The sequence below is a fragment of the Trachurus trachurus genome (genome assembly GCF_905171665.1).
Source record: "Trachurus trachurus genome assembly, chromosome: 4".
NCBI classification, from domain to species: domain Eukaryota; kingdom Metazoa; phylum Chordata; class Actinopteri; order Carangiformes; family Carangidae; genus Trachurus; species Trachurus trachurus.
Window position 1 is genome coordinate 32,508,954 of NC_139898.1, and position 12,015 is coordinate 32,520,968.

At 40.7% G+C, this 12,015-nt stretch overlaps 2 protein-coding genes across 3 annotated transcripts in view; one reads left to right on the plus strand and one right to left on the minus strand.

Moving 5' to 3' along the window:
• The window catches only part of ptbp1b (polypyrimidine tract binding protein 1b), a 29,544-nt gene extending 24,321 nt beyond the window's left edge, over positions 1–5,223 (minus strand). For both annotated transcript variants that reach the window (XM_083970584.1, XM_083970583.1), the window contains exon 1: positions 5,158–5,223. In XM_083970584.1, coding sequence (XP_083826710.1) covers positions 5,158–5,165 — 8 coding nt within the window. In that variant the 5' untranslated portion in view covers positions 5,166–5,223. The remainder of the gene's footprint in view (positions 1–5,157) is intronic.
• A 6,272-nt stretch (positions 5,224–11,495) lies between these two features.
• The window catches only part of stil (STIL centriolar assembly protein), a gene marked incomplete at both ends in the record, with an annotated part of 32,300 nt that continues 31,780 nt past the window's right edge, over positions 11,496–12,015 (plus strand). Inside the window, one exon of the mRNA XM_083970942.1 lies at positions 11,496–11,578. Within this exon, the coding sequence (XP_083827068.1) occupies positions 11,496–11,578 (83 nt within the window). The remainder of the gene's footprint in view (positions 11,579–12,015) is intronic.

Below are 12,015 nucleotides of genomic sequence, written 5' to 3' on the forward strand. Positions count from 1 at the left end.
GTAAAATAAGAGTAAAAGGGTCTGTAGTAACAACATGTCGTCATCGTGTGTGAGGTCATCAGTCATTACATCATCGGTCTGTCAGCTGACGTCACAGCAACACCTGACAGGAAGTTCATCCTAACGGTTATTAACCTCCTCAGACTCATCATCATCTTCATCATCATCATCATCATCATCACTCCCCACCAGCACCAGGCAGAAACCAAACACCACCCCCATCCTCCACCTGCCCCCGAGCTGCACCTGCACCGCGTCAACACCTGACAGGGGGCAAATAGAGTCAAACAGCTCCGGCTTGACGTGTGTAAATGCAAAAAGTACGAGGTAAAAAATGAAAAAATGTGTCGTTTTTGCACCAGTATGTGTGAAAACAGCTTCTTTTGTAGAACTACCTGGATAAAATTAATGACTTCATGTTTGTATTGAGCCATATTTAGGTCAATGACGTGATGCAACCCAATGTCAAGTGGTGTAACTGGTATTCTGACTCGGTATATACAGGAAAATAAATCTGGAATTAAATGTAATTCACTTTTGAATGCAACACTTCTGTTTCTTGACAAATTTTATATAATTTCTTTCACACGTTATTTAGAAGAAAAGCCTGTTTTTAGGATACTTCCTGCTCAGTATTGCCAAAATGCATTAAAATTTAAATATAGAAATGTAATGTTTTCAGAAAGAAGTAGGCTATATATTTTTTTATAACTTTTCCTGGGATCTGAATGTCTAGACTTAAATCCACTGTTAAATCCATCTGTATAAAGATAAAATATTCAATATTTATCTTTATTTTGTGGTTGCATGATTTGACGTTTTCAGGGGCATTCAGCCGAAAAAAGGTTCAAATGTCATAAAACCAACATTAATACAAAATGTCCTTTTTTGCCAAATCTGATGCATTCTCTTAAAACAATTTATTGATTGATTTTATCTGCAATTTACCATTTTAACTCTGTTCCTACTTCATCTTTCTGCCATATAAGTAGTTGAAGCTCAGTGGAGCTTAAATACAAGAAAGTTTGAGAAACTGTTTTTAAATAAAAAGTAGCCTAATGAATTTAGAAGCACATGGGTTTCTGCTTTTTGTTTTTGTGGTATCGAATAAATATCGAGAATCGCGGAAATTTACAGGTATAGGCATCTACTCCTGAAATTCTGGTCTGGTGACAAGCCTACAAGAGAAGATTTAATATTATTAACTCGTTATCCCACGTATATGACACCACTAACGCATGGTGTTATTATTAGTAAAGAACTTACATTTTTTTAAGGTTTTGAAAAGTCAAAGTTGGTTTGTATTTGTAAAATATTTTTTATTCTTATTATTTTGTCTTATTATTTTGTTGTTTGTCGTTTATCTAATTCTGTAAGTTATTGTATTATGTTTTGATTGTCACATATGAGTGTCTGGACCCCAGGAAGAATAGTCCTTACCAAGGTGAGGATTAATGGGGATCCATAATAAAACTAAAACTAAAAACTAAAACTCAAGAGGGAATTAGTAAAAAAAGAAAGAAAACCAAAGTCTCAGAAAAGCTGGAAACAATCACCTGTTAAACCCATGAAAACTACCGGTAAGCGACAGTGAGGAGAGTTTTTTAAATGTAAAAAAACTAATGAATGAATGAATGAAAGCTGCTGGACAAAAAACGCCCGAGTCACTGAGGTGACACTTGAAACAAAAAAAGAAGAAGAAAAAAAAAAGAAAAAGAGAAACCGGCTGGTCAGGCTGACGCTGATACGACTGTACAGACTGTAAACCAGCTGGAAGAGGACGACCCCTCAGGGCACGAATGAGTCCTGACGGAGCACAAATATTCAAACGCCTCCGAGTCTCCAGCTCCAGCTCACTGCAGGATCATTACACACACACACACACACACACACACATTTACACGTTACACACACACACAGACTGTTCAGACTGCGGCCTGTTCATCAACACAAACAAACAGAGAAATAAATAAACCGTTGCTAATATAATAATCAATAGAGGATTGAAACGACAGAGCGGCTTTTACCTTTGATCACAGCGACACACACACACACACGTTAAACTGCTGCAGGGTGAACTGGTTAAGTCAGCTCACACACACACACTCACACACACTTCCTCCCTAAACCAACACACCTCTTTCCCAGCTTTATACATTTAACATGTTTCAGTTGCACACACACACACACACACACACACACACATAAACACACACACCGGGCCCGAGGCAGCGGCGGTACCGACGTCCGACAACACCGGACGGACGCACAACAACTGTCCGGTCTGAGCTCTTTGTCTGGTTCTAACAAAACCCACAACAGAACTGAACAGGAACCACGATACAACACACACACAGACACACACACACACACACACCCAGCAGCAGTGTTGTAGTCTGTGTGTTACGCAGGTATATCCTGTATATAAAATGCATTAATATCTACTTCAGTGTACCCACAACGACAAAACTACCTACCTAGACACAGGTATAAACAGTTAAACAAACTTAAAAACCATTAGATTTTACTGCACCGACTACAACAAATGCTGTCTCGTATGGTTTGTGTATATTTAGCCTATATAAAATGTATTTTTTTAATGGCAATGGTAACTTATGGTTAACCTTCCTCTTGTGTTCTGGTCGCCACCGACCTGTTTTTAGGTTTTAAATGCATAAAAGCACCACATAAATCTGTTTATAGCATCACGGCCTTTTGACTTTGTCAGGAAACTCTATTTAAACAAAATAAAATTAATATTATTGACATTTGTGGTGTTAGGGTCAGTTATAACGATAAGAACAGTAATGAGAGTTAAAACTGAAATAATAAGTGCAAAAACAACCTTTTCATGGATAAGGAAGCATAACAATGTAACCAAGAGTTGAGAAACAAATGGGATGATAAATAATTGTTTTTAGTGTTTTACAGCTGATTTAAGACTCAGGTCAGAACTGACTCTAACACAAGAGAGGAAGATTAAGTACTGCACAATGTACTTCCTCCCATTCTTTGTCTTTTAATTATTAATTGTCATATGGACTCATGTGTCTGAAATAAATGTGACTACATCACTGTCACCAAGGTGAATCATTTCAGTATAAAAAATTATTTTTAGTAGTTTCGTACGCGGCTCAACTTGTCTTGAAGATGCTGCATTTAAATCACTTTGAATGAATTGAACCGAGCAACAACAGCGTTACGTCACTTCACAGATGCAGAAGCCAATGAACAGAACCCATTAGAATAATTTTATGCGTTGCTTAGACGATATTTGGTCTGAATTTTACAACAGTAGCGCGTAAAACCCAACTTTATATCTTATAAATAATTATAGGGATATAAATGTATTGCTATACTGTATGCAGCTCTTTGACTTTAAAACCAATTAATTACTTGCAACAACTACTCTCTAATTTGACAATGATATAACACTTTGGCGAGGGCAAGGCTAGCCCGCCCTTTATTTTAAACCCATACGCAAAGTGAGAATCTGTTTAGTTGTGGTGTTGTGAATCCAGTTAAGTTGCTCCAAAGATGTGTCTCATCTTTTACCGCTTATTACATCATCATCACCAACACTTTATAATTATTACCAGTCCTCAATGTGCTGCAGCAAAACACAGATTACACTTCATATTGTTAGGAAGGAGTTCGCTAACAGCAGCTGACGGTTTTCCATTAATGTTGCATTGTCAACCATTTGGTCGGCCATTGATGTGTTGTTGTTGTTTGGTATTAGCAACATATTGAAGCCTGTTCACTAACTAGAAGCCAGATGACATGTGTGAAAGATGATAACAATGGACATAAGACAGTTCTTTAAAGGGATAGTTCAACATTTAGACAAATTCGCCTATTGCCATAATCCCTATAGTCATAGCAGTAGGTTCATTACCTTTAATTGTCGTTGCAAGTTGTTTTTAGATCAGCAGGGCAGAGACGTGAGCTGCTCAAAACTAATCAAATACACAATCCAACAACTCCAAAACGCTCTCGTGGTCGTGAAGAAGTTGTGACCTGCACATTCACCACGCTATGAGATGACGACGTATAATTATGTAACATTACGACACATGAAGCAAATACTTTCGCTTTCTTTTGAAATCCCTCCGCCCAGCAGCCGTGTCTGGAATGTAGTTCCGGCTGCATTTGCGTAACGTTGTGTTATTATCTCATAGCGTGGTGAATGTGCAGGTCACAACTTGTCCACCAGAGCGTTGTGGAGTTGTTGGATTGTGTATTTGATTAGTTTGATGGGGAAAGGCTAAAGTATCATGCGCCTCTGTTGCATTACCTGAGCAGCTCACGTCTCTGCCCCGCCGATCCCAAAACAACATGCACCAACAATTAAAAGGTAATGAACCTACTGCTGTGACTATAGAGATTATGGTGAGAGGAGAATCTGACTAAATGTTGAACTATCCCTTTAAAAGAAAGAAGCCAGATTCAGAAGGATTTTTTTTTAAACTTAGAAGTGTGAAGCTAAAGTAACAGATAATATAAACCAGGTATCTGTAACGTTATGTTCTTCTCTCACAAATGTCAGAATGATTATCCAAAATTATTTTACAATAGACATAATTTTGTCTGTTTGTTTTGGTGTGGAAGAAATGGTGGGTGCTCTAGCATCGCCCCTGCACTTTGTAACTTAGCTATGACAGATTGAAAGGAACTTAAATTTAACTTTTCCAGATGAACAGTGAGTCTCCGCAGTGGGCGTGAGCGCCGTGAACGCACCACTGAAGTTGTGTTCATTTTTTGCTTCGAGAAAAGAAACACTCAAACAAACCACACGACACTTTGGACTCGGTTTGGTTTTAGTTTTGCTGCGTTTTTTGTGTGTGTGTGTATGTGTGTGTTTCTTCAGGTTACAACAACACTACGGAGCTTGGTATCCGCGGAGAAACAGCTAACTGTTACAGCTAACTCGGCTAGCTTAGTGTAGCTTAGCTTAGCTTAGCTTTTAGCTTCCTGCTGGCGCCACAAACACAACTTTAACAGTCGCACGATAGAGAAGCGGTTTGCTCTTTCTATTAAAACGCCCACTTTCCCGCCACATATTTCCTCTTTCTGCCTTAATGTGTGAGTGTAAATGAGCCAGAAACTCCATAGTTAAAAGTGTAGTGTGAACGTGAAGTCGGTGGGATAACTCACCCGTCCATTGCACAACACGGAACTGCGGAGCAACAGGTTCCAGCCAGCGGCCAGCAGCAGCAGCAGGACTTCCCATCCCGACAGCACCGCAGCCGTTATAAACCCACAAAATGGCGGCCGGGCCCAGGGGGAGGAGCGCTCTGATTGGACGGCGGCGGAGAACGGTGGGCGTTTCCCAGAGCGGAGCGGCGCGCTGATTGGCTGTTGCTGCTACAGCGCCGACTCAGAGGAGGACAACAACAAAAGAAGATAGGGAAGGAGAAGGAGAAGTTCCATATCCAAGCACACGGTTGACTCAGCGTTAATGCAACCGATGGATGTGTGTCTTTTTAAAAGTCTGAACCTGGTTTAAAGGGATAGTTCAACAATGACTAAGTCAATAACCCTTTCATAACCGGAATATTAGCAATAGCACAGCCATGTAAACACCAATAACCCTTTTGAAAACGTGGAATATATGCTCATTTTCACCACGCTATGAGATAATCATGTATAATTATGTAATATTACGACACATGAAGCAAATACTTGGAACTAGCCTACTTACGATTTTGAAATGACTCCGCCCTGTCTGGAATGTAGTTCCGGCTGCAGTTGCCTCTAAAACAACTCTGTCTCGTAATGTTACATGATTATTTCATAGCGTGGTGAATGTGCAGGTCACAACTTCTTCACGAGAATGTTTAGGAGTTGTTGGATTTTGTATTTGATGAGGGAAAGGCGAAAGTATTGTGCGCCTCCCGTTGCGTTAGCTGAGCAGCTTAATTGCGTCTCTGCCCCGCCGATCTCAAAACAACATGCACCGATAATTAAAGGTTAAAGGTGTACAGAAAAGAAAATTGAATTTGAGCCCACTTTGGGTGATAAAATTAATGTGATAACTCATCTTTCAGACGTTGTAGGCCAAACTTTGTGCAAAATTCTATTTTTTAGTAAATCCGGGATGAAAGTGTGTATTTTTTTTTTCGCATTGGATAATGCAGGCGCACGGATTATACGTCAGCCTGTACACGATTCACCAGCCACTGATATTGGATCCGTAATCCGTCATTCAACGTCTGAGACACGCACACACACGGAGCTCGGGCTCGCCCCAAGCTTTGAATATCCCGCCCGCTCGATAACGACCAATCAAATTCGTTTTCCTCACTCGGGTAAACTCGTGTTGCAGCTCGTGACAACTCGGCGCGACAAACAGGACAAACGGCCATTTCTGTACACCTTTAATGAACCTACTGCTATGACTATAGGGATTATGGCGATAGACAAATTTGCCAAAATGTTGAACTATCCCTTTAACCACACAAACAATGTGTTTTAATAATTCAGATCAGCAGTAATTAGCACCACAGAGCCACAACATCAGTTACTATGGTCCTACACGACAACTAGAGGCCCCTGGACACACACACATACGTAGGCTATTATATCATTCTTTATTTCAGACACACAGTCCATATGACAATTAATACAATTAAAAGACAGACAAAGAATTGGAGGAAGTACATTACAGTACTTAACCATTCAATTAAATTCCTTTTATTTGATGAAGAGGGACAATGTACATTGATAAACATTTTAAAATAAAATGTAAATGTACTCAATTCTAGCTACCAAGCTTATTTCCATTGACAGTCCCCCTATGTCCCCCATTGTCATTAAAAATACATAAATATACATAAACCATATAGGCCTACATATAAATAAAGCACATATGAGACAGCATTTACTTAAAAAGGGGTCAAACTAACATACCAGACCAGTGCATTTGAAGCCTGGATGTGAACCGATAGTCCATGATGATATATTTTCAGACACATCCAGTCGACATATAAAACTAAACAGCTTCTTCTGACAAGTCACAGAGACAGAAAACCAAACCTGACGGCTGTTTCACTCAGGTGTGAGGCTACTCCCATTAATTATTCTCATTATCAATCATCATTTGTCATCATCTGATCGATTTGATTGTTCAGCCCAGAAAGTTTGACTAATAGTTTGAGATCTAGGCCGTTACCTGGGGGAAATAATGAAATAATGAGACTGACTGAACCGACTTGGGATCATTTGGGGCCAAACTGCGAACAGTTTTTGCTCTGGGGGCAACGACAGATGGAGGATTTGTTTGAGCATGTCTGTGTCATGTCATGTATAAGCCGAATAATCATTTATGGTGTGAGTTTATTAACACAGTGAAGTCTTTTCTCTGACAGTTTCACACAGGTTAACTCGTTTATCTTGAGCCGATACAGCTCATATTATTATATTATGTTTATGTGACTCTTCCTCTGGTTCTTCTGGCCACTGGCTGCTGCTGCTGCTGCTGCTGCTGCTGCTGCTGCTGCTGCTGCTGCTGCTGGTCGGTGTCTCTGCTCAGTCTCATGTAACACACTGATAAATAATTCCTCCATGTGCTGCTTTTCAGGAAATGACTCTGTGTGCTGGACGCTGATCATCCAACTGCTCACACATGATGAATAATTCAACACACAGAAGTGAAAAGGTCCATGGTTACAGTTTCATTCTCTGGCTTCTGATTGGTTGCTCTTTGCATCTCTGCATCCACCTGTCGCTTGTCTCTGTTGTCTGATTGAAAAAAAACGACTCTTACGACTTTATAGTTTATACACTAGGCGTGTGTGTGGCGCTGTAACGCTGCCACAGAAATACACAGCAAACAAGAAGTGGAGCGTGCACAGAAAGCTAAAGCGCCATTTACAAACTCCAAACATTATATGAGTCACTATTTATTTTACTCGGGGAAAATGTTGTCTGTGGTTTCCATAATTATTCTAAGAGAGAAGGAAAATGTCACTTTTTAATAAATTTGTTTGTTTTTTTGACCAAATTCTTTATTCGTAAAAGTAGATTTAATAAGAAAACCCTTTGTTTTTGTTTTCAGAAAAGAAATGGAGCATTATTTTAAGATTCTTACTAATTCAAAGAATCAAAAGGATATTAAAACATTAAATTTCTGTACCATTTACAACCTTTTTTATTTAGCCTTATGTATTTTACCCCTGGCTCATCTGTTACTTTTTATTTCTGCTTTTTCAATAATAATAAAAAAAATCATGAGTCACTAAACAGGAGAAAGTTGGCTAGGAGTCGTGTTGCCATTGTCGTTATACGTGACCTATAGCGGTGTGGCTGAGGTTACAGAGGTGAGGCCATGACGTCATAGTTTCACAAACGTTGTGTTTTGGTTGTCTACATGAAAACGCTGGGGCGGTGTTTTGAAATTCAGACAAACTGTCAATCACAGTAGTTTTTACTGGGTGTAATTATAAAACCTGCTGTTTAAGGCAAAACAACCTGCAGGAGAAACTTTTCCTTTTTTTTTAGGTAGGTCAATATGTGCAAACATTCAGTTTCTTTGACAGCTCAATAAGGGAACAACAGGCTGTGTTATTATGGAGAGGGGGTATACATTTATTTTATTTATTCATTTATTTATTTTTGATTGATTGATTGATTGTTTTTATTTCGTATGAATGACAGACATACATACATACGAAAAGGATAGGTAAGAAGCCAAGGCTTATGAGGAACTTACCCCATTACAACTGTTACATTTACAATCAATCATGGTGTAGAGACAATATCACTAAGCTACTTGCATATACAGTAATACAGAGACAAATTTGAAACATGATTAAGTAAGCAAATCCGACGGTGTAAATGGGATGCTCTTGCAGAATTCATACATCATTCATGCCTCACTTTATTTATGAGAAATGAGGAATAGCTTACTATAAATTATTAAACTTATTGCCCATCACTCACCGCATACAGTTCAAAATCATCCTCCTCACACACAAAGCACTTAATAACCTGGCCCCCCCCTACCTCACAGACCTGCTCCATCACCACACCCCCTCCCGCGACCTCCGCTCATCCCAAGGAAACATCCTGTCACTACCCACACGGACCAAGCACCGAACCTGGGGGGACAGAGCCTTCTCCATCACTGCCCCCTCCCTCTGGAACTCACTCCCCAAACCCATCCGCACCTGCACTCACCTCCCAACTTTCAAGACAATGTTAAAAACACACCTTTTTAAATCAGCTTTTAATACATCATTTCTGTGTGTGTTTTATATTGTTCTCTATGTTTTATACTGTCTCTGCTGCTTTTAATTGAATGTCTTGTGTTCTTAACTGCATTTATTGTATGTAAAGTGTCTTTGAGCTTTTGGAAAAGCGCTTATAAATAAAATTTATTATTTTATTATTATTATTATTTAATCAATTTATATTTAGGGCCCGAGCGGCGACTGCTGTCGCCCAGCGAAAGCCCTATTGTTTCTGCTATGTTTATTATTATTCTTTCTTTCTTTCTTTCATTCTTTTTCTCTCAAAAGGATCGCATTTTTGGGGGCTTCAACATGCCCCAAAACGCGTAAATTTTGGCATGCACATCAGGACTGGCGAAAAATTTGATATTTTAAAGTCGTTGGAAATGGGCGTGGCCAAATGGCTAAATAGCGCCCCCTAGAAAATTTCAAAACATCAGCCCCGCCTTTGTGTGTCACCTAGACGCATGAAATTTGGTGGGCTTATAGAACATGGCAAGACACACAAAAAAGCCTCTTAATGTCATGGTGAAATCACAACAGGAAGTCGGCCATTTTGATTTGAATTTTTGACCTGTTTGATCTAACTTCTCCTAGGGATTTTGTCCGATTGACTTCAAATTGGCTAGAGACCACCGAGATGCCACTCTGATCAAAAGTTGTGCTCCGCAGGTCTCTAGGTCAAGGGGCGTGGCTTCTGGGGCCTTGAGGATTTTGGCGACTTTTCGTTTGCTCGCCATTTCACCTTCGAACAGCTCTCACACCCACATACTTTATCTGATCAGCTTCAAACTTGCTGGACATGATGACGGCTCCGCCCTGAACGTCCCCATATATTAATTTCCTACGTCACTCATAGCGCCCCCCGGTGGTAACAGGAAGTGGCCAGGTTTTACCTTAACGTGTACTGATGGCACATAGTTGACCCCATCAACTTCATTCCACTTCTAAACCATGCAGACTAAGGTGGTGAAGCTACATCATGAACGCTGTGAAGCTACGAGTAATGGCGTCCATGTGGGGGCGTGGCTACGATTCCTCGCCATGAACATACGTTTGGCTTTTTGATGGCTTTATTGAACTCGTATCAACATGAAAATTGGTACACAGGTCCAGGGTCACGACCTCAACGTCTCCATATGCTCATAGGCGATCTCACTCATTCGCCCCCTAGTGGAAACAGGAAGTGGCATATTTTACATCAACATTGTCCGATATCCACGAAACTTCACATGTGTGATGAGGGACTGACCCTGAACACACCTGCACGCATCCCATTACTGCCCCCTAGTGGACGAACCATTAACTGCTCATAACTCCCTCATGCTTTGTCCGATTCACTCCAAACTTCACATGAGTGATGAGGGGCCGACCCTGAACGCACCCGCCCACAACTGCTTAGCGCCACCTGGTGGATGAACAAAACATTGCAGCCCAGGCATGCCTCAGGCCCCGCGGTCGCATGGGGAAGCGAGGGCCCGTCATCGCCGCTTGCGGCTTTAATTTTAGTTGTGTCTGAAGAATGTCCGTCTTCTTTTAATGTGTTTTGAGCCACGCCAAATGGTGATGATTTTCTGTGATAAAAAGGCAAAGATTTTTTTTCTAATATAATATAATATAATATAATATAATATAATATAATATAATATAATATAATATAATATAATATAATATAATATAATATAATATAATATAACATAATAGGCCTATAGCCTACCTGTAGGAGAAACTCCAGCCTCTTGGTCCTGTTCCCCCTCTGACCTGCGGGGGCGCTGTCGGTCTTCGAGTCATTTCAATCTGCATCATTTACATAGCACAAGAAGAGGGAAGAACGTTGAGCGGGAGCGGGAGCCTCCTATTGGTCAGACGCGCTGTAACGGAGCTTCCTATTGGTCAGACGCCCTGTAACGGAGCTTCCTATTGGCTGGAGCAGTCGCCCCGCCAGTGGAGAGTGGAAACAGCGCCATAATTCAACTGCGGCTCGTTTCAGGTCAGAGTTACCGGGATAAAACAAGGAAAAACGGAAAAACGAGAAAAGTAAAAACCCTCCAACCGGTCGTGACTTTTACTAAAACCGTAGTTAGAGTTCCGGAGACTCGACTTTCGTCCCGTTGGAGAAGCTAACGGAGCTAACGGAGCTAACTAACAGACGCGGCTAATGCGGCTCCAGCGGCGGAGCAGCTAACGCGGCTAACTGACGTCAGCGGCTGTTCTCAGGTGACGTGACCGACCTCAGGACGCTCTCCGTCGGCCACGGCGAGGATGAGCTGCCCGGTGAACCTCCAGGCGCTGCCGACAGCTGTGTTGGAGGAGGTGTTCACCCCGGAGAACATGAGAGGAGCACGGTGAGTCTGAGGGACACACACAGTCACACACACCTCTGTCCGTACCAAAACTGGTCGATCGATCAATCAATCAATCAATCAATCAATCAATCAATCAATCAATCAATCAATGAGACTCTGACCGTGTAGTAATACATGAAAACAACAACAACAGACACTAAAACAGGAATGAATGTGAGTAAATCCACTTATAAAAGGTGGTGTATTGAAAAAACAAAAACAAACATGGATATTACAGACTGTCAAACTGTGTGTTATTGTGTTATCTCTAAAATTTGAGACAGTGCAAGTTCTTTTTCATCTACTTGCCCATGTGCAACCAGTAAATCTGTTTGTTTTTGGGGGGGTTTTTTACACTCAAAAAATCTGGAATCTGTCATTATATTGTCAGGCCAAAGTGTATGAAGATCATGAATGAAAAGGAAACGTGAATATTT